The sequence below is a fragment of the Pituophis catenifer genome, unplaced genomic scaffold, assembly GCF_029215685.1.
Source record: "Pituophis catenifer annectens isolate HBS135680 unplaced genomic scaffold, rPitCat1.0.hap2 SCAF_3, whole genome shotgun sequence".
Classification (NCBI taxonomy): Eukaryota; Metazoa; Chordata; class Lepidosauria; order Squamata; family Colubridae; genus Pituophis; species Pituophis catenifer.
In genome coordinates, this window is record NW_027256883.1 from 166,590,340 (window position 1) to 166,613,485 (window position 23,146).

At 37.0% G+C, this 23,146-nt stretch overlaps 1 protein-coding gene across 1 annotated transcript; it reads left to right on the forward strand.

The window, feature by feature from the left end:
- The first annotated feature begins 1,863 nt into the window (after window positions 1–1,863).
- Window positions 1,864–15,321, forward strand: PACSIN1 (protein kinase C and casein kinase substrate in neurons 1). Its single transcript, XM_070939709.1, has 9 exons — window positions 1,864–1,930; window positions 3,597–3,753; window positions 5,671–5,906; window positions 7,179–7,334; window positions 8,103–8,278; window positions 13,086–13,206; window positions 13,591–13,715; window positions 14,216–14,409; window positions 15,212–15,321. Exons 1-9 carry the CDS (start codon window positions 1,868–1,870, stop codon window positions 15,319–15,321), a joined length of 1,338 nt encoding a protein of 445 aa, XP_070795810.1. The 5' UTR covers window positions 1,864–1,867.
- The last annotated feature ends 7,825 nt before the right edge of the window (window positions 15,322–23,146 follow it).

Consider the following 23,146-nt stretch of genomic DNA (forward strand, 5'->3'; position numbering starts at 1 on the left):
CTATGTGTGATTTTTATCTTGGAGAAGGTGCTGAAGCAACTGATGCTTCCTGAAAGAAAATAAATTCTCTCTTTTTCCTCCATGCATGGTGTGGTTCAATAATCTACTAGGTTAGCCAACTGAAATATATTCTTCTGCACACCATCATTGGCTGAGATTGCATATGGCATATTTAGCAATTTAGCCATTATGTGATGCAGATCATATTTATGAGAATGGGCCATTTGCATCTTCAGAGTCAAACATGCCTCTGGAAACTAATCAAGAAGAGAAGCAATCTGGAATTGAGGAGAAATTTCCTAACAGTGAACACCATTAACCACTGGAACAGCTTGCCTTCAGAAGTTGTGGGTGCTTCATCACTGGAAGTTTTTACGAAGAGACTGGACAGTCACTTGTCTGAAATAGTATAGGATCTCCTGCTTGAGCAGGGGGCTGGACTAGAAGACCTCCAAGGTCTCTTCCAGCTCTATTCTGATTCTGATCTTGGAGCTCTCATTATTCAGAGTTCCTCAAAGTGGTCAGGATCAAAGTTTCAACAAATTTGACACTGACAGTTTGCCTTAAGAGACTGAAAGTAACAATATCAATCCAACAAAATAAACAAAAAAACAAAGAAATTGCTCAAGTTGGGTCTATTCTTCTTAGAAGCAAAATAAATCCACTTAAATCCTCCCGAAACTCCCAAAATACAACCAAACATTTTGGACATGTCATTCTAATGATATGATATAATCAGCCTTAGTCTCTGGCTGCAAAAAAAAAAAAAAAAAAAAAAGCTAATTACCTTATTTATCAAGCCACTGTAAAACAATTATGAATTAATGCAATGGGAGAATTCAGCTACACACACACACACACACACACACACACACACACACACACACACTATACTGCAGGCAAAATCTTCTTTCAATACCAGCCTAATCAAATCTGTTGCATTCAATTGAGTTTAAAATTGTTCATACTGTGCTGAAAATGTGGAATGATTTGTTTGCATCCCAATGTTTGCATCCCAAATCCAGCATTCCTATTTGTCTTGAACTATAAGAAATATTCTCATCTTCTCCAATTAGCAAACTCTAATTACAGTTTGATTTTATCATTTTGGATTTAAGACAATTTCAGAACATTCTGTAGGAATTTTAATGTTAAGGAAATGATTTCACTGAAGAATAATTTGCAATTAAATTGAAATAGCTCAAAAGCCTGATAAGGGGCCAATTCTAGTAAGTTTTCCCAGCAATTTTTTTGTTTGTGTCATGTGACCTGCTACTGAAGATATCACAAAATATTTATGGAGTATTGAAAGCCAATAAAAGTGCACAGCAGTTCTATTTGAGAACCTTATTTACACTGTATATATTTCTGTCAAGTACAATTATTTTTGTAACTGCTGAAATATTTCTACATTCTCTTTATGAAGTGCTTCTTATTTAGCAGATGTTTTCGGAAAATCAGAACAAGTTCTTCGAGTTTTACTTTTAAGCTTTACAATCTGACATGGTGGCATTTAATTAATTATGCCTAGAAACTGTAAAAATGCAGAAAGACCTTATGTCCCTAGATTTGTTTCCTGCTGAGAGAGAATGTTTGAAAAGAGGGTGTGTTGGATAAATAATAATAATAAAAAAAAATCAGAACATGGTGCTGTTTACTGTCAGACAAAAGGTGGAAGGTTCACATAAATGGGAAGATAACAGAAATCCATGCATTTTGTCTCCCAGAAGGCCTCTCTTTGTTTCCAGGTAATGTTCAGGTGATTGTTTCCCCTACATATTTGTGTTGTTTCCTTGCAGCGTATGAGGTCTGGTCCTGTTGGCAGAGCGGCTGACCCCTTGGCGATAAATAACCAGGGCCGCAAACAATGTCAACTTCCTGTGATGAGTCTGTGGCATCTGTTGAAGAAGTAACTGACAGCTTCTGGGAGGTAACGACTTCCCCTTGGCATGACAGAAATGTTCATGATTGGCTGACTAAGGAGTGATTTAACTTAGTAAGAACCAGCCAAATGTAAAACAGCTTTTCTTCCCGAGGATGTTGAAATCCCAAGGAACTAGGGAACACAGTCACTTCAAAAAATAAATATGTTTAGAAAGCTTCCATGAGAAAGTTCTAAGGTTCTATGAGATTTTTCATATTTCTTCCCCTGATATTAGAGAGGTGTAACCTCCACACACACAAAATTTAACAAAAATTAAAGTCCTTGCCTGTTTCCTCCAGAAGCTTTCTAGAGAAATCCTTGCTGATATCAGAACTAGTGGAGATGCAAAGAAAAAAGCTGTGTTCTATCAGATTTTTCAGGAGGCCTTTCTGACCTCCTAAACAGTCCCCCTTAGATATGGTGTTCGTGAAGCTGGCATGAATAAATTCCTTTTCTTTGCAGTGAGAAAGAGATCTCATAAACAGATATTTTTAAATGATTCAGAAAGAAAGGATGGGCCACAAACATTTTTCTGCCCTGATGGGGTTTAAAGTGCTTTAGATATACCAAAGCCTTTGATAACAGAGTATTTCTCAAATGAAAGTTGGCTTGCACCATCAGTGTCCAGGTGTGGGCATACAATTGTTTCTTTTTAAAACAGATGTTCCAAAACTACACATTCAGTCCACTGAAATACATGTCAAAATGACAAACATTATTATTGAGCAGGATTTTAGAAATTGTATTATGACAACAATAACATTTTTTACTTATGACGATTAATTTATGAAATACTTTGGTAGGATTTCTATCTTAAAAGATAAAATATAATTAAATAATTATAATTAATTAGTGATAAATATTTTTGCTGGTCAAAAAGGAGACCATATTCACCATTTAGAGAGAGGGGGATGTTGTAAATTTAGGCTTAGTAAAGGTTATGTTGTAGTTGCTAAAAAATAAGTGTATTGGGTTTTGCTCTCATTCTTAATCATCCTAATTTGCCAGGTAGCCAAACCCATTTGGCTGGTTTAAAATACAACAATGGAATGATTTCTGATAAAGTGGAATCATTGTGATGAAAGAGCAAAAAGTTCAGGCTAATTAGATGAGAATGGCACAGTGACAGATTGCACAATCATTGTGAGCACATACATCCCCCCCCAATTTTGCAGGAGAGGAATCAGGAAATATACTCTTTATCCTCAAAATATACCTTTCACGCTGAAAAGGGAATGGTTAAATTTTAGCACCGCACTATGGCAGAGCTCTAAGACATTACAATAATTGCAAAATGTCCCAGAGCTATGTCAGCTGGCAAATTCTGAGGCTCTTCCTTACTAAACCGCCTGATTCCTTCCCAATATCTGTGCAAATGCAGCAAATTTAATCTATCAAGTATCTGTTGTTTGAAAAGAAGAGTCACTCAGAATTTTCTGTAAAGAGGCAGAAGTATATCCATGGCAATCACATTTTCAAGAGTTCTTCCTCTTTTGAAATCAAATGCCCCCTCTTCTCCCCCACCTTTTCTGTTCCCCACCCTCTGGTGCATATGCTTCCTGCAGAGTGCGTTTCCCTCTCCCCTGATGTCCTGAGCCAACCTGGCCTCCAGGATGATTCCTGGAACTACAGTCAGTCACTTATTCTAGGCAACTATTCATGTGTCTGGCAGGTGGGGAATTATAAGCGGACAGTGAAGCGGATTGATGATGGATATCGGCTTTGCAATGATCTGATGAACTGTGTCCATGAACGGGCCAAGATTGAGAAGGCGTATGCTCAGCAGCTGGTTGATTGGGCCAAGAGGTGGAGGCAACTGATAGAAAAAGGTATTTCTAAGTCTTTCCTTATAATAGCGTAGAAGAGTAGACTGGGAGGGAGCTTTTTCCAAGGCAAAAAGGGGAGGGAATTGCAATCTGCACAACTAGTTTTTTCCCCTTTTGGTTCAATCTGGACAATATGGAGGAGAGAGACCCCAAGGAGTTTTTTCTTCAGTTGTTTTCATTTACTTTAAAAGGAAAACATGGCTGTTCATAAACTGCTGTTATCCTATATTTGAAGTTTCCTTAAAGGCAATTTTGTGGGCCTTTCTAGACCATTACTTCTTAATTTTGACAGGTATTACTTCCAGATAAAAGTATATCCAGGATTATTGCAATAAAAACCATTTAAATTTAAGAATAGTATGTAATGTATTTATTAAGCCATTCAATCAGAATGAGCCAGAGCACCACTAAAAGTTCACAAGTTTCATAAATATTGCCGTTCAATGAAATGCATGCTTATTAAGAAGCTAATCCAGCTCAGAGGAACTTCCTTGCACTAAATTGTATATATAATTATAATCTTCTTGTAAATATATTGTAGTACATATCCAATACCAGTGTGGTATCCTGTTCTACATGATGGAGGCATAACGAAAGGGAGCAGGGTTATAGGCATTTATTTTGTTCGGGCAGTTGAATATTAGTATGAGCAAACTGGTGTCTTCCAAGCTTTTGCACCTTGAACACCGATCAGATTTGACAGCATGATCGATGGCAAGGGGCTATGTATTTGTAATCCAAAACATCTGGAGGGCAGCAGGTTGCCAATGTTTAGCTTCATAAACAACAGGCTCTTGCAATTGCTTTGAGGACTGAGGAACTGAGTCTTGGGAGGAGTGAGTATTTAACCATCTGCCATTACCACTGCTTCAGTTTTCAAAGCAGCCATGATGTCGTTCATTAAAAAAAAAAACTCCCTGAAGATTTGATCTTCCACTTCATGACTTTTAGAGTGGCTCCCATGATTACTGATTTAAATATCAGCATGAGTAGATAGGAGTCATGTAAAGTCATGTAAAGTCAAGGATAATTAGAACTATAGAAAAAACAATTACTACCAACCTGCCTTCCATTGAGGACCTGTATGCTGTACGAGTCAAAAAGAGGGCTGTGAAAATATTTACAGACCCCTCGCATCCTGGACATAAACTGTTTCAACTCCTACCCTCAAACGACGCTAGAACAACTAGACACAAGAACATTTTTTTCTGGAATGCCATCAGTCTGCTAAAAAAATAATTCCCTCAACACTGTCAAACTAGTTACTAAGTCTGCATTACTATTAATCTTCTCATCGTTCCTATCACCCATCTCCTCCCACGTATGACTGTAATCTTGTTGCTGGTATCCTTAAGATTTATATTGACTGTTTCCCTATGACTATCATTAAGTGTTGTACCTTATGATTCTTGACAAATGTATCTTTTCTTTTATGTACACTGAGAGCGTATGCACCAAGACAAATTCCTTGTGTGTCCAATCACACTTGGCCAATAAAGAATTCTATTCTATTCTATTCTATTCTATTCTATTCTATTCTATTCTATTCTATTCTATTCTATTCTATTCTATTCTATTCTATTCTATTCTATTCTATTCTTTTCTATTCTATTCTATTCTATTCTATTCTATTCTATTCTATTCTATTCTATTCTATTCTATTCTGACTGGATGTTTTACAATCCCAAACAATAATCACAAAGTCTGCAGCTAGGGTGTCTGAGAGGCTCTGAGAGTCTCCCTGAGGCCTCATCACTGCGGGCTTCTCAGGTCTCTGAACAATTCATTTGTTAATAAAATAGAACCGTCTCTCAACTTTTGACTACATTATAGGAGCATTCAGTCTGTACAGAAAAAATGGGCTGTTATTTCAGGATGCTGAGCCAATATCCCATCCTTACTGATGATATTTTTGCACAGGTCCCCAGTATGGCAGTTTGGAAAAAGCATGGATGGCTATAATGACAGAGGCAGACAAAGTCAGCGAGCTACACCAAGAAGTTAAGAATAGCCTACTGAATGATGATTTTGAAAAGGTGAAGAACTGGCAGAAGGATGCTTTCCACAAACAGATCATAGGAGGCTTCAAGGAGGTCAAGGAAGCAGAAGACGGTTTTCGGAAAGCACAGAAACCCTGGGCCAAGAAGATGAAGGAGGTAGGAAGGAGTGGACAACTTTCCCAACCTGATATTTTCCAGTTATATTGAGATGAAAACTTCCCATTGCCAGACTGACTGGGATTTTGGGATCTGCAATGCCAATTTGTTTGCAGAACCCTATGCATTTGGGTGGGGGCCAAATTAGCACAGGACCAAAACATATCTATTGATTTTTAAGATAACCAAGGCAGAATAATATGACAACACTAGATGCCACATGGAAAGGAAACATCAGTGTTGGGCCATGCTCTATAGAACCCCTTTCTTTGTGGTTTAGATTAGCTTTCAAAATTTTCCAGTTTGCAGAACCTAACAGTAAAGAAAAAACAGGAATTTCTGCCCAAAAGGCAAAGTTCTAGTTTAGTGTTTCGTATCCTTGGTCATTGAAGTCCATGCAGTTTATAGTTTATAGAAAATTGGCTGCATTCAATTGAACCTTATTCCCTACCCTCCAGCCTTTCATAGAGTCCCATCAGCCTCTTGTACAACCATAGGACCTCATAGAACACATCCATGAAAACTGTGCGTTAGATTACACCCTTAGATACTATATGAAGTAATACCAGTGCTCTATATGCAAATGAAAACTAATAAAAGCTCTCTCAAGTTGAGCTCAGTACTTTAAAAGTAAAGTAAAAGGTGTTTTTTAAAAAACTCATCTATAGCTCTGGAATTCTCAGTGATTCCCCCATCCAAGTATAAATTAAGGCCAAACTTAATTAGCTTCTGAGATCAGCCAGTGGTGACTGGCTGCTGTCTCTTGCTGAGGTGATGTCCCTACAGAAGTAATATTTATCACTATCTATGAACTGCATGGTTCAGTTCATGGTTATAAACTACAAGTTTTAACTTCTCAACTTCTACAAATTTTTAAATCCAGAACTTTCATAGTTGCTAAGAAAACTTTGAAATATAGTATGTCAATAAATTAAAGCAGGCAAACTAGGTCATGTACTTTATTCAGTTTATGGTGATAGCAAGTTAGGATTCCTCATTTCATAATACAGTTATTCTTAAAATATTTTATTTATTTGTTACCCTCAAGATGATTTGGTCTGCAATTCCCATAATCTCCAGCGAAGATCACCTCAGGTCATAGATTTAATTAAGGACATTTGAGACTTTCTATTGGGAAGGGGTTGCCTGTTGGCTGCCAGAACATTAGTTATTATCTCTATGCAGAAGATTCATGAGTGGCAAGGATTTGATAACTTAAGATGACCCTCTGAAATAATTTGTTTGGGTTCTTTCTCTTGGCTCTCAAACCAGCTGGAAACAGCCAAGAAAGTATATCACTTGGCATGCAAAGAGGAGAAACTCGCTATGACCCGGGAAGCTAATAGCAAAGCTGAGCAATCTATTACTCCAGACCAGCAGAAGAAACTTCAAGACAAAGTGGAAAAATGCAAGCAAGATGTACAAAAGGTAGGAAGGACGTCCACCGAAATAACTCTGAAAGTGAATGCACATCCTTTTATATGAACAAGCAGCAGTCCAGCCCAGTCTTCTATATACACAATCATTGTCACATGAAGAAATATATAACTGCACAGAGGAAAAAGAATCATCTTCGTGTTTAGATATAGATGGAGATGTAAGCATACATATCAAATGTATACATTTCTGTTGGTAGACAAGACATATTGATCACCTCAGAAAGTACAATTCATACTTTAAAATTGTTGCAATTGTTTATTTTTGTGTATTATGTAAGGTCCAATAATTACTTTCCGTATCCGCTGCTATTCCTTCATTTTTGAATCTGAAGCAGAAAACCTATCCGAAGTCTATTCAGTGGCACTGTCACAAGTTCACACATGGTGACTGTATTTTCTAAATTCAGAATTAACTTGGAACTTTGTTTCTTATTTGTATAACAAGTTCCAGGAACAATATTAAAACATGCTTCCAATAGAGGTGGCTGCAGCTGACATTAATTGCATCTGAGATTAATCTTATTTCAGTGCTGATATGGAATAAACTCAGAATTGAAATCCTTATGCAAGTTTATTTGGGATTATGCCCTCTTTTATTTATTACTTCTATGGATAATCTATAAATAATGTCAATCAATGTTATATTTAAAAGAGCAAAATTATACATGCCTACCTACCCAGAAAATCTTACATGGCTAGGATTGAGCAATGGCCTTAGTCAGGAAAACCTAACTGTATCCCTTTGTTTCCTAAACAGGCTCTGGAGAAATATGAGAAGATTGTGGAGGAGGTGAATAAGGGCACTCCACAGTACATGGAGAGCATGGAGCAGGTCTTTGACCAATGCCAGCAGTTTGAAGAGAAGAGGCTTAATTTCCTGAAAGAGGTGCTGTTAGATATCAAGCGACACCTGAACCTGGCAGAGAACAGCAGGTAGATTGTTTATTATTATTATTATTATTATTATTATTATTATTATTATTATTATTATTATTATTATTATTATTATTATTATTATTATGGTTTGTTGCACAGTTAGCCAGATTTCCAGACTGGATTTGGAATTTTTATCCACCCCTCGAGTCCTTCCCAAGGAGCTGGGATAGGGAGATGTGGATGTTTCATGGTGTTAAAAGTCTTGGAAGCTGTTCCAAGCAAAGCTGCTTTTTGCAATTGACTGATGGTGAATTTGTCAATGCCGATGATGTTCAAGTGGTGCTCCAGTTGTTTTGGGATTGCACCCAAGGTGCCTATTACTATTGGTACTACCTTTGCTTCCTTTTGCCATAGTCATTCTATTTCTATTTGCAAGTCTTTGTATTATTATTGTTGTTGTTGTTATTGTTATTCTGCTTTTTATAAAAACATAAAAACTGAAGCAGCCAAGTAAGAAATCTCTCTGGTGATTTGTGTAATACAGATGTTCCTTTTCTGGGCACTTGGTGCCATTCTGAAGTTCTGTTTGCTTTCCCTTCAATTTAGTAATGTCTATATGAGAGCTGTTTGTATGCACTTTAACATTACTTGCTAAATATGGGGGAAATTGTCCTCAAAGCGATGCAAGACAATCCCATTTATCTTGAATCCTCTAAATAAGATAGTGTGCATAGGTTTGGCTTCCATCTCAGTTTACAATATAATTTGATAAAGAAATCAAGGTTTTCTTGTGTTGGAGGACTTCAAGAAGGAGATAGAATGCCAACCATTAGAAATATTTTAGCTCTGGATTTTCTGCATTGACAGAAAATTAGATTAAGATTCCACTTCAACTAGAATTCTGTGATAGACACAGGTAGGAAAAATGACTAGTGTTATAAACTAGATTATCTTTACTTTGCATCTTTCTGCTAAAACTGAAGTGGCCCATGAAAATATCTCTCTCAGCTTAGATTAACCATATTCTGGAATACTAGGACCCAGCAAATGAAACCTAGATTACAATATTGGTCTTAAGCAGTTGCAAAAGAATTAAAAAATGAAGATTATATCAATTCAGACTGGATGTGGAATATGTAAAGCTTCGTACTGAGAAGAAAATACCACTTCTAGTAGAAATCTAGCATAGTCATTTTTTACATGAAGAGGCTTAACATAAACCACTTTTTTGTTTGTTTTTTATAGTAATTTGTAAAAGATTATAATTATAATAGTAGCAACTAAAAAAAATTAAAACATTAAAAGGTGCAAAAAAAGAAAAATAGAAAATGAAAAAGTAATATAGAAAAGAAAAAAAGAAATATATACATAAGTGACTTTCCACCTTCATCACAAGTATAAGCGATTTTAGTAATTTATCACTTCCACTTAAAATACAACAAATATATTTTCTTCCCATATCCCATATCTATAAACAAATCCATAAAGCATTATAATTTCAGTCCTGGTGTCAGCAAAGATTTATTAAAGGCCAGAAATAATAACATATCTATTTTAACCTTAATCAATAAATTAACTTTATAGTCCACCCTTTTACTTCTAACAATCTTAATCTTTATTCAAATAGTTTTGTAAACCTTATTTACAAAATTATTTTATTTAAACCTTGTCCTTTCTCATAAGATCCTTCAAAACTTTAATAATCTCCTTTTGTAAATACAAATAGGAAAATTATTCAGGTCACTCTCTTGGTTTATTGTTTGCCTTTGAGTTATTAAAACTGGTTTCTTTTGTATATCTAGTGTAAGATCTTTTTCCTTGTTTCTTGTAGCCTGTTATACTTTCAACTCAGTCTCAGTCTTGTCAGGTAAAACTTGACCATGACATCTTTCATACAGAGTCTATCCATAGAGGCAGATGTCTTTGTTGACACTATTAATATTAACTTCGGAGTCCATTTTACAGAAATATCCTTCAGTATGTCCAATGTTAGAATATTTTGCTCCGTTCTGTAATTATTATTATAAAGGAGAAGAATTATATATTCTTCTCCTTTAACTGTAATTTTTAGTTTGTTTATTTGTTTGTTTGTTTGTTTGTTTGTTTGTTTATTGGTTCGATTTATATGCCGCCCTTGTCCGGAGACTCAAGGCAGCTTACAATGCGTTAAGCAGTAGCCTTCATACTTTTGTATATACCTGCTTAGTAGGGCTTTCGCCCCCCCCCCCAAGCAGTGTTCTTTTTTTTATACAAACTCAGCTTATTGCCCCCACAATCCTCATTTTCATGGTCCTCATTTTACCTATCTCGAAAAGATGGAAGGCTGAGTCAACCTTGACTCAAATAGTTTGCTCTAGTGTCTAATTTTTGAAATCTTTCCTTAATATGTCCTTTAATTCAAAACAAAAACATTTTCCCATGGGAACGGTTCTTTATCATTAATTCCAAAATTTTATTTAAAACTTATCTGGACCCTTAATCCATTTGTAACTTTCTAAAATCAAAACCTTAATAACCTTTTTGATGTTTTTTCACTTCCCCAATTAAGTTAATAACAGAATAACAGAGTTGGAAGGGACCTTTGAGATCTTCAAGTCCATGGGTGGCAAACTCAATTGCGTCATGGGCCGGATTGTGATGTATCGCGATGTTTTTTGCCTTTGTTGAACCGGTGTGGGCATGGCCTGCACTTGATGTATCCAGCCCAGGGTTGAAATGCTCCCGGTTCAGACTGGATCACCCGATCTGGTAGCGATGGCAGCGGGTGGTTCAGAGAACCTGTAGCAAAAATATCTGCCCCCCCCCATGCCCAGTTGAGCCGCGCAATCATCAGAGGCTTTTTTTTTACTTTTAAAAGCATTTTTTCTACAACCTCTTCGGCCGAAAAAATGCTTTTAAAAGAAAAAAAAAGCCTCTGATAATCATGCGGCTCAACTGGGATCATCAGAGGCTTTTAAAAGCATTTTTTCTGCAACCTCTTCGGCCGAAGAGGTTGTAGAAAAAAAATGCTTTTAAAAGCCTCTGACGATCCCAGCTGAGTTGCCTCATCGTCAGAGGCTTTTAAAAGCATTTTTTTCTGCAACCTCTTCGGCCAGAGATTATAGAAAAAAATGCTTTTAAAAGTAAAAAAAAAAAAAAAAAGAGTTGGCCATGCCCACCCAGTCACATTTCCCCCCCTCCCCCCACCAAGCCACACTCACAGAACTGGTAGTAACAAATTTTAGATTTCACCCCTGATCTAGCCTGCAGACCGCCAGTTTGACAGGCCTGTTCTAGTCCAACCTGCTGTTCAAGCAAGAAGCCCTGTACCATTTCAGACAAATGGTTGTCCAAACCCTTCTTAAAAATCTCCAGTGTTGGAGCACCCCTAATGTCTAAGGCAACTCATTCCATTGATTAATTGTTCTAACTGTCAGGAAATTTCTCCTTAATAATTCTTTTTAAACTTGTAGTTAATTTTTTCTTTCACTAAGGATTGAAAGAAACTCACCTAGTGCTGTCAAACTTGTCAATTCAAAGATTTCTAATAGCTGAAAAGTAGTTAACCAGCAATTTTTGAAAGTGTTTAGAAAAGGAAGTGTGCTAAATTAGTATCCTTTTAAAGATGCCAACTATGAGCAAGTTTTGAGCAAGGTTTATTTATTAATCAAATTTACATGGTTGCTCACCTCATGGAAAATGACTTAAGAGCTGATGGATATTCCCAGACCTCTACACCTATCAGACACCACCACCATTTTACGGTCTCCTCCTGAGGAGCAACCGTCTGAAGTATTTGTGGGTGATCTCAAATCCTTTCCTTTTCTGAAGAGGTTTAAAGAGCTGGTCTACTCACCAGCTATTCATTCTTTACTGCAGTAGTTTTGTTGCATTTTGCAACACCCCACTCCAAACCTTTTTTCCTAATCAAAATCCCACCCACCCCATTCGGGAAGAAACTGAGTCATCTAATTCAGGGACTTTTAACAAAGGTCTTTTCCTGAACTACTTTTGTTTGGATTGTGGCTGATACAACCAAGCCATCTTTGAACAGTTACTCCATCTTCTCTATAATCTAACGTCTGTATGAGGGGGAAGGGAATAATAGTCTCCCATAATAAAATATGGGAGCCACAGAAGTGGAAGTTGATTTTGTTAGCAGCTCTGTAAAACATCATGAATGAAACAAAGTTATTCCCCATTCAAAGTCTGGTCTCGAGGCATCTTTAAAATAAGAAACTGCAATGTTGGGCACATTCAGTGTGTTGCTAGCACCCCCTTGAGCTTTATTAGAACAAGTTGAGTGATCAGTTTTCCTTTTTTTAATGAAGATTCTACAGATATTTTTGGACTCTGTCTTCTATCATCTGAGATGCTTTTGTGATACACTCTGGAATCCAACAAAATGTAAGGGGTACTGTCATAAATTAGATACATACAGACTATTTGTCTCACAATCTCGTTATTGTCTGCTGTGCGGGATAAAGCTTTTAAATATTCCAGAAATATTTTCTAATCTTAAGTAGAACTTTTTCCATGCCAAACCATTTGCAGAACCATCAACATTTTCTGCCCTTTCCTCATTTCTCTTGGGAAAAAGTGCTGGGAGAAATAATGGAAGAAGATAGAAGGGTGATATCTTCTGGAACCCATATAAAATTTGTTCATAGAAAGTAAATGGGATTTAAATGTGGTAGAATGAATGGCAAAAAATAAAAATATAATTCACTAAAATCCTATGAATATGGCAAGGTGATTATGCCATAATATTCTCATTTAAAGGTTGTCTACTTGCTCTGCCCTCAAGCTTCTTTGTCTAATGTGTCGAATGATGGTTTCTTACTTTAATCCTGTATTTATTACTTTATCTATTTGTAATATGCAGCTATTCTAAAGTCTACCGTGAGCTGGAGCAGACCATTCGTATGGCCGATGCACAAGAAGACCTTCGGTGGTTCCGCAACACCTGTGGCCCCGGGATGCCTATGAACTGGCCTCAATTAGAAGTAAGAAGCTGTTGCAGGATGATGCCTCCAAGGATGGCTGCACTGCCAAGCTGTAGGTTATAGATCCGTGGCTATTAATCATGATAGCTATATGGAGTTTCATAGGTTGAGGGAGCCATGGTCCATGTGCCTAGAAAAACTAGGACATAAAGACCTAAGCCTCTCCTGATGCTGCTCCCTGCAATGGAATTGTGCCTCTCTGAACACTGAAGTGACTTCAGAATAGCTTCTATGTCTTACTTCTGGTTTTACCAGAACCACATGGTAAACCACTGCAAGAAGTAGAATGTCTTTATTGTGTTCTTAAGACTGGAGCTGAGTCATGATACAGTTGAAGCATTGGAAACGGAGGCTTTGAGATTAGGTTTTTTTTTTCATCTGCAGGAATGGAATCCAGATGCAACACAAACAATAAACCGAAGAGAGAAACCAAAAAAGAATGAGGGAAGTAACACACCCAATGCCAGTGGAGGTGGGGAAGCAACAGCACAGGGAGGAGATCGTGGCAGGTAAACATATGAGATGTTTCCAGTATGAGCCTGTCAAAATACCCTGTTTCCCGCAAAATAAGACCTCCCTTGATAATAAGCCAAATCGGGCTTTTGAATGCATGCGCTAAAATAACAGCCCCCAAAAAAGCCCTCCCCGAAAATATTAAAATGTGTGCGCAGCCGGTCACCACCATTTCCTCTGTTAGGTTAGGGTTAGGGTTAGGGTTAGGGTTAGGGAGACAGAGCTGGAAATCAGGTAAGACAGCAAGAGGAGCCCCGTCTTGCTCCACGTGCCCCAAAATAATAAGACCTCCCCAAAAATAAGGCTGAGCGCTTATTTCGGGATTCAAAAAAATATTAGCCAGGGTCTTATTTTCAGGGAAACACGGTAGAATGTTTAGAATAGTCTTGGGTATCATGCCCCATGGTCTTACTATCTCCAGTTGTCCTACAGAGTTAGATATATCAGATATTCATGTAGTAATATCATTTCTTATGATGCTCTGTTCCATTACCAGTGTCAGCAGTTATGAACGTGGCCAAGCCTACACCACAGAGTGGTCAGATGATGAGGGTGGCAACACTTACAGCTCCAATGAAGCCAATGGCGGTGCCAATTCCTTTGAAGAAGAAACAACTGGGAAAAGTGTCCGTGTACGAGCTCTGTATGATTATGATGGACAAGAGCAGGATGAGCTGAGTTTCAAAGCAGGTATGCATTTGCAACTTTTTGAAATAGCCATGTCATTTGGGGGGATCATCTGACCTCTGCAAAATGCAGCAGAAGAAGAGGAGGGGAAGAGAAAGTAAGAAGGAAAGAAAAGAGAGAGGTGGTAGGGATGAGGAAAAAGATTGCTGTACGATAAGAAAGATGAAATGAAAGAAAGGCAACCCCGAACAAATATAAAGATATCAAGATAAAGAATGAATTGTTTAAAGAATAAAAGAGAACAAATATGAATAAATAGCAATAATTAGAATTTAAGGGCAAATGAAGATGTTGTTTATGTAAGTAAGCCTAGAAATATTGAGACATGATAAAAAAGGGGGGGGGAGATTTTGGCAAAAACTGTAATTGAATAAAATGTATTTGATTCATTGTATAAGATAAGATATGGTCAATTCTCTGTTCAAAAAAGATGTGGATGAATGTGGGGTGGGGGAGGGGACCAATAAAACTTTAAAAAAAAACAAAAAACAAAATGCAGCAATATAATCCAGAGCACTTTGCAGCCCTAAGAAAACTTTTTATTTTGTTTTTAATAAAAAGGAAGTCTTTTGAAGTCACAGTATGAAGGTACACTATATTCTTTTCCCACTGATCATTTTCTGATACAAAATCACACACCCTCTTGCTTTTTCCCACATAGGTTTTACGTATATCTTACTCAACATCAAATACACAACAGAACAGTATAGGGAAACCCTGCTGGGAGATAGGATGAAATCAGTTAGAGAGGGGGTATCAGTTTGATAGTGTGCTCCCAATTTGTAATTTATCATTATTTTCCTAGGTGATGAATTAACCAAATTAGGTGAAGAAGACGAACAAGGGTGGTGCAAAGGACGTCTGGACAACGGGCAACTTGGTCTTTATCCAGCTAACTACGTGGAGTTTATCTAATTCTGTCATGTTCTCCTTGTGCTGCCAGAATTCAACCCTCTCCAGTTCACCATCTGTCTATACCAGCCAAGTAGCCATCTTGCTCTACAGTCATTCACTCAGCACAGTTAGAGTTCCAAACATATTTTCCAATCAATCTTTTATTTTTTTAATTACATCTCTAAAAAGTATTTTGTGGTAGCTTTACTATTTTAGTTTCTTAAAGAAATGAGATATGAAAAGTCAACACTGTCACTGGAGGGCTTGTCTTGTAAGTGAAAGCCAATACTTCAAGGCTTTAAAGCAGGGGTGTCAAACTCGCGGCCCATAGGCCGGATGTGTCACATGCTGGTCCTGCCCCTGCCCAGTTTAGCAAAGGGGGGGGAAGTCCTGATACATCACGTGACGCCGTTGTGACGCCACAAGTTTGACACCCCTGCTTTAAAGCCTAATCAATAAGGCTTCTGAGTGGTTGGATTTTAATTATAAAATGTAGCTAAGAAACATTCCAAATGGCTTATTCTGTCTAACATTTAAGCTCTGGGGAAAATACAATTCACTCTCATTGAAAAAACCGAAACAAACAAAAATAAGGAGACAGAAAATATAGTTTCTTGTTTCTTATTTTTTCTCACCCCTCGACAGTATATTTCTTACCTATTTCTATTCTAAGAACAAAAGACAAGATATATTTGTTCTTTCCAAGAAGTCCTGATCAGCATCTTTTGCTGTAATAGTCTACATTGATCATCCAGCAATCATCCAAAACAACTGCAGTAACTGAAAGATATGGCATGTCTGGTATGTTATGAATTAAAAGATTTGTTCCATACCAATTTCCTCAATGCCACTAAAATATGTGGCTTGTCTTCTTCTGAGTTTAGACAGGGTTGTTGAACCTGAGGAACACCCAGTAAAACTCAAGAGAACTGGCTTCTTTCTCTCACCTTCTTTTGAGGAATTGAACTGCATATCTAGGGACATGAGTGGATGTATCTCTTTTGAAATGCAAAGATTAATCAGAAAATTCTGTTATTTCCAGCCTGAGAACAGGACTTAAAAGGAGATGCAAAATTATGAAAACTAATTGCCATTTATACACTTAAACAAATATTGCACCAGGAAAAGAAATGCACTGATTGTGAATTGGTATTTAAAAAAAAAAAAACTGTTGAAGGAAACACCTATATGTTTTTGAGCAGTGGAAAATGAGTCTAATTAGCACCTTTTTAATTTAAACACAAAGAGGCTTTATTAGAGAAATATGCAAGTGATATCAAGGTAACATCCTATCAAATGAGAATCAAGAGAACAGATGTGCGCGAGGACAAAAGCAGGCAAAAAGCAATTTGAGATTAGCAGTTTCGCAAACTAAGAGTTGAAGGAATAAACAGAGAGCACACAGAAAATTCCTACCTATTTTATTGCCCCTTGCAATTGTAGGTCATGAGATTTACAGAGCCAGTGCAGTTGAAGTCACTGTTCCAACACCCTTTTCACCAACTCATTCACCAAGCCACAACTTCCATCTACCTGTATCAATCTTTGGGCAAGGCTGTGTAGGTCATCTGCCACATCTCTTTTAATGGGCAGTATTTCAATTAGTCCCTTTTACTGTGTATCTTGTATATATTATACTCTATGTTTATGTGCTTCATTCTAATGCAGTCTTCCCCATTAGGAAGAACTGACAGTACCTATAGTTGTTATTATTGTCTTTGACTCATAATCTAAAGTCCTTTAATAGTTCAGTCTCTTGGCATGATTGTGCTTCTGATACATATCTACTTCTGGGGACAACAGAATAACAACTGCCCATCGCATTTGAAGAACAGCTCCCCATTTAAGGATTTACAACCTGTTTTATGTTCTGCCAAGTCTTCCTTTCCTGGTCCCTCAAAACCAGATGACTGCTCAACATAGATGTCTTCCTTGATTTCTCCATGCAGAAGTGCAAACTTTACATCAAGGTGATGCACCTGCATATTCCCAGCTGTTGCTATACTGAGCAGTGTTTATATTGCAGTGTTATAGCAAAAGTCTTATCATAGTCTTCACCTGTTAGTCTTTTGAAATGACCAAAGTCAAGAAACAGAAGCAGCTGAGATTTGTTTATTGCAGTAAAGTAAAATAGCAGTATCTTGCAATCCTGTCAAAATATCTCTCCACCATATTTTATGCCAGACAAAATCAAGATGAGGTTATTTTGAGTTATTTTCTCAGAATTGAGTAAACCTTTCTCCCCCCTGCAGCAGTTCCCTGCTCTCTTCCCAACAGCAGATCTACATTTTTTTCACACCATATTTTTAAATATATCCCTTTGCCTTCTGGCTTTCTAGCACTGGGCATCCACTTCTGCATTGCATTGGATCTTGAAAACCCATTTTCATCCCATTATTTTCTTTTCTTGCAGATCATTCAATGAGTTCCCAAGTATTCTTTTGAAATATTTTCATTTCCTTTTTTTGCAGGGTTTTTTCATTGTTTAGATTTGTTAGCAAACACTTACTCAATGTCTTTACAAGAACAAGACTCTTATATCTGTTCCTTTTTGGTTATGTAGGAAAATCTTCAGGGTGGAACTTTTTTGCTGGATCTCTCTGAACATCGCAGCTGCAAAGATTCAGTTTATGTTTCTGGATCTGATGTGCCATTGAATAATTAGCACATAGTGAAGACTTCCATTGAAACAAATGGATTAAGGTTGATTATCCTACTGTAAGGAGTATTCTTCAAGATGTATTCTGAAAAATAAAATAAGCCATGCTGTATGTTTGTGTGGAGAGATCCAGGATTCTCTATCCCTGCAGTATTGCTAGTATCCAAGCAACATGCCTTCACCATATCTATTACCGAGTTTGGCCCTTTTTATTTTTGATTCATTGGTTTAGACTTTAAAAACCAAATACTCTAATATTATAATAGGCTGGCAAATATACCCTAGTTTGGGCTTCTTTCCATGCTACAGTTCATGGGGCATATCTATGGCCTTATTAGTAATGTGTTTTTGAGAGGAGGCAGTGGTAACTTCTTCCACTGCTTCCTGTCAAGACACCCTCTGATAGAGAGATATTCTTTGAAGATGGGCTCCAGCACAAGTCTGAAAGCTCTGAAGACAAAATCCCTGGTCCCAGTGACTGACCCAGATTGGAACATTGTCCTGGGACACATTATCTTTCATTCGTAACTTCTTCCATGCAGAAATTATTTGCCAGTCCGGGATCTTGCAGTATGAACTTCATTTCTCTTAGAGAGAGGTTTCCTCTTAGCCATGCCATGTGTTCTTGCATATAAAACATAATAATCTCATGTAATTCCTTGTTTCTTCAAGTACTTTTTTATGTTACCCACCATGTATTCACTCACATTATCTGTGTGTAGAACAAACAGCTTTTTGTCAAATTTGTTGCTTACTAAAGACACATAAACGTACCTTAAATTCTTTTCATAAACTGAGCAAGTAGCTAGTTATAAAGCTAAAGTAACTTGTTTATAAACATGAATAGGTATTTGTTTCTGCCTATTGTCATTACTTTATTGACCTACAAATATTGTCTGGGCCAGTTCCAGCAACTGCCTCATCAATTTTACTTTCAGGGGCATTTCAACTGAGCTACATGTGGTTGCATTCTCAATCCTTTTGCTAAATACTGAAATTTCTGAAAAGCATCTGGATTCTTATATCTCTCTCTTCTGTGCCATAGGTTTAAACACTGCATCATTTGGCTGCTTTTGCCTATTTATTTCAAACAATGCATTTTCTGGGAGGGTGCCTTTCATCATTCTCCATTTTGAGACACACACACATGCACAAAAGTTGCCTTTAAATTTTACTTCACACTGTTCCTGTGTCATAGACTTTAATGAGAGCAGACTGGACTCCAAAACCAGCTGTACAGAAAAGCATGCAAATCTTATAATTAACTAAATAAATAAATGCAGGCCATACAACACACTTTGAATTGTAACACTAGTTTATTTTCCTTTACTTCCTACACTCAGAGTCTTGCAGGTGATAAATTATAGTTAAAATTTGCCCTGTCTGTCCTCTCATCAGCCATGACTCCCATACAGACTATAGTCTCCCACTTCCTGGAAGAAAGATTAAGATCAGAATAATTGACATTTCCAGCTTGCTATACATTTTTTGCCTCTAAACTTGTCTGGTCATTTCTGACATCTCATCCACATGCAGATTTATAGCTCACCCTTCTCTGAGCTGCTTATTGCAGAGTCTTGCAAAAAGATCTTCATTTGAAATTGCAGATCTTTTATCATTTATGAATAAAACTCAATATTTGAATCAGTTTTCTAGGTAAATCTTGTAGATAAACAACAGTAGGATCACTCATTGACAACTGAATCATTCCAGCTGCTCTGCCATTTTACAGCTTCCAGCAGTCTTTGATTGTACTCTGCATTCATGGGTTAGGGTCCAGTTGAAACATCCGTATCCTTACTCTGAAAGTCATCTGCTTTTCTTTCTAGTCTTTGTTATGGGTGCTCACAATGACTCACACTTCTATGACTTTCATTATATTTTTTGCTCACTGCTCTGGGCCCATAACCCTGATAGACAGAAGTGATTTGTTTAATCCTGGAGAATGGGGTGAATAAGTCTAGAGAAGCAGCTACTTTTAGTCAAGAATCAAAAGAAGAATTGTGTAAAATAAAGGCAGGAAGGAAGGAACCTGAGATAAGCAACCTCACAGGTAAAGAATAGAGTAAGAGGATAAACTGGGAACAGAGGGGGGGGGAATCCCTAATTATCTACTAGGCAGGTTGTAACATAGTGAGAATCAGTGCAACTGAAATTGGCTAAGCATATGATATAGTACAGTGGAGAAAGAAGCAGTGCTGAGTGCCCTAAACTGAGATGGGAGAATGTATATCTTACATCATCTGGAGCAGGAGAACCCCTGTCTTATATAAGGCATGATAGAAGAAGAGTATAGCTGATAATGAGGTATGAAAGCATTGAAGATATTCACAAGCTGGCATGGGCTACTAATAGCAGTATTAGTATCAGATAAAGGTGCCTCAAAAGTAATGGGAAGAAGCCAGTTAGATTTTGGTGCACATATGCTATAAGCTAAAAATGTACATAACTTTTGAACAAAGTTTCAGAACAAGGAATGCTACCCCAAAACTAAGAAATGGCAGAAAAGTGTAGAATTTAGTAAAAAAATGTTTTTAAAATGAGGTTCTACATCCCCATTCCCAGCAATATTGGCAAGCTCGCTTGGAAGAATTTTCCAATGGGGTCTTAAACAATATCCTATTTTAAAAATATAATTTAGAATGTTACCTAGCATCACTCAGTAATTCAGAAAATATGCTTGAGAATAGCAGATACCTGCTAAATTATCCTATTCCTAAATTTTAGATTGTAGAGATATCAGTGCATAGCTATCGCTTATATAATTAAATGCAAAAACTCAGCCCTAAACAATCTGTGATAAAGGTGGAAGTGCTTAAATTTCTCTAAATTCAAAATTATTCCTTATATGAAGAGAGAGAAAGAGACTAAGACTGAGACTGAGACAGACTGAGACTGAGACTTCCTTTCCAATACCTCAAATTTCAATCACAGGACAATCTATAACTGTACAGTAAAGAGTAAATAAAATTTGTATAGAACACAAAGCAAACTTCATCCTTCTGTTGAGCAACATACAATTGCCAAAACATTGTGATGAGGAATTCTAACACTACTGCAATAATATTTGCAAATGGATTTTCTATTGCAGAAGGACCAATGCCTTGCTAAAAAAAAATTGTTCTCAATTCCAAGTCAGCTACTAAGGGAAGTTATGGACTAAGGCAATAAGGAATATTCTAGATGACTCTAACTTGAAGTAATTAATTTCATCATATTCTATATCATGATGATAAATTCTTCTTCTTAAAGACAACATTACTTAATGAATGCTAGTCTAAATTAACTAGTCCCACAAAATGGGGAACCAAAATTTACTGACTATGCATCTACCGTTAGCAGTATCAATCTAAGAATGGGAAAATTTCTGTTCAAAGAAAATACATACAAAAAGGATTTTGCCGTGAATTAAATCCTTTTGTTCACATAGTGATTATTTTGGGTATAAAATAAACAGAATATCAATTCTATTAAAAATCATTTCATCCAAATAGAAACAAAAGAGTTGTTGAGTGGTGCTATTTGTGGATTAAGAAACAGTTATTTAAAACCCAGGTGGCTCTTTTAATATTGAGTTAAAACTTATTTCAGTTTTGACCATTTGATCTCCTGGTTAGGTCTAATAAGATTCCAAATCTTGACTTTGATGAAGTAAGCTTTGAAAATATTTATGTATCCTAGAAAATCATATGTGAAAGCATTCCTTAAAAGCTATTTATTCTGAACTGCATTTATGCATCTAATCTTGTCAGGTTTTAGTGTTTTTTATTTACATGATTGGAGAAATAGACATTCTTTTTCTCCAGCCCCTTATATAAATGGTGCATATCACCTGTGTCCTGCACTGGATGGGTTTATCCAATCATTGGTTAATGAAATTTATATATTTTTTTAATTATTACATTAATTGCTTTGTATAATCTTTCCTTTCACTTATCTACAACCTCACTCCATATTTCTATTTTCCAGGAAACCTTTTCAATGACTGGTTACAGGCTATAATACTTTTAGATTAGATTCATCCTTGTTAGAATACACAAGACTATGATTAATGTATGTTACAGTATTTAGTTTATGTTCCCTTTTTCATGTATCCCATCCCTAGGCCTTTCCTTGGATACTATTCGTCAGCCTCTGCTTCTTTATAAACATCTATTGTCCTGCTTCCTCTTGGTTTATTTTCTGAATTACTGGGCCCAATGACCAGTGTTGCTCCTGAATAAGTCATGTGGCATACTGGATAATGTAAACAAGATATTAATGACCTCCAACTGTTTTGTTTTATTTTGTTAGATTAAGGTATTTTTGATGAATGCTGTTCTTTCAGCAGTACACCTGCTTTGCGTACATTGATAGTGTAATTTGAAAAAAGAGTTATATAGATATATATACATATATGTACGTATGCATACACACAGTAAAGAAGTATCTGTGTAAATGTGCATGTGTGTGTGTATATATATATATATATGCATACATATATGTATATATAATTATTGTGTATACAAAAATGACTGATCTATGTAAATGTATGAATTTTGATTCTTGTTTGACTTTGTCTTCTTACCATCTCCTGATGTAGCTGTACGTTTACAAGCTGAGCTTTATCATTTGGTATGATCAGGCCACTGGAATCAATTGGGGGAAGGGGAACATGAGGATAAACCTACTATCTAGACCAGTGATGGCAAACCTTTTCAGCACTGAGTGCTGAAAAGGGAGCACACATGCACTCGTCTGGGTCGAAACCCAGAAGAGGAGCTGAGCAGGGTGCGTGCGCGCCCCCGAAAGGGAACTTCTGGTTTTTAGCACGCACGCACACGCCAGCTAGTTTTCCAGGTTTCTGCCGCATATGCGCGCACAACAATCAGCTGGCCAGCGCACATGATCACACAGAAAGTGGAAGACCAGCTCTTCCAGTTTCTGGCACTGCCGCACGCACAAAGGCTAGCTGATCATCGCAGGCGCATGCACGCCAGAAACCCAGAAGAGGAACGGGCAACGCCACGCATGCCAGGCAACATGGCACCAAATGCCACTTTGGGCACACATGCCATAGGTTCGCCATCACGGATCTAGACTGTATCCAAGTAATGCAGAATTTTCTTCTTATAATTATTTTTGCTCAATCTTGAAATTCGAAAATCCAGTCCAGACTTGATACTCAGATGTGTCGAACAGTTGGTT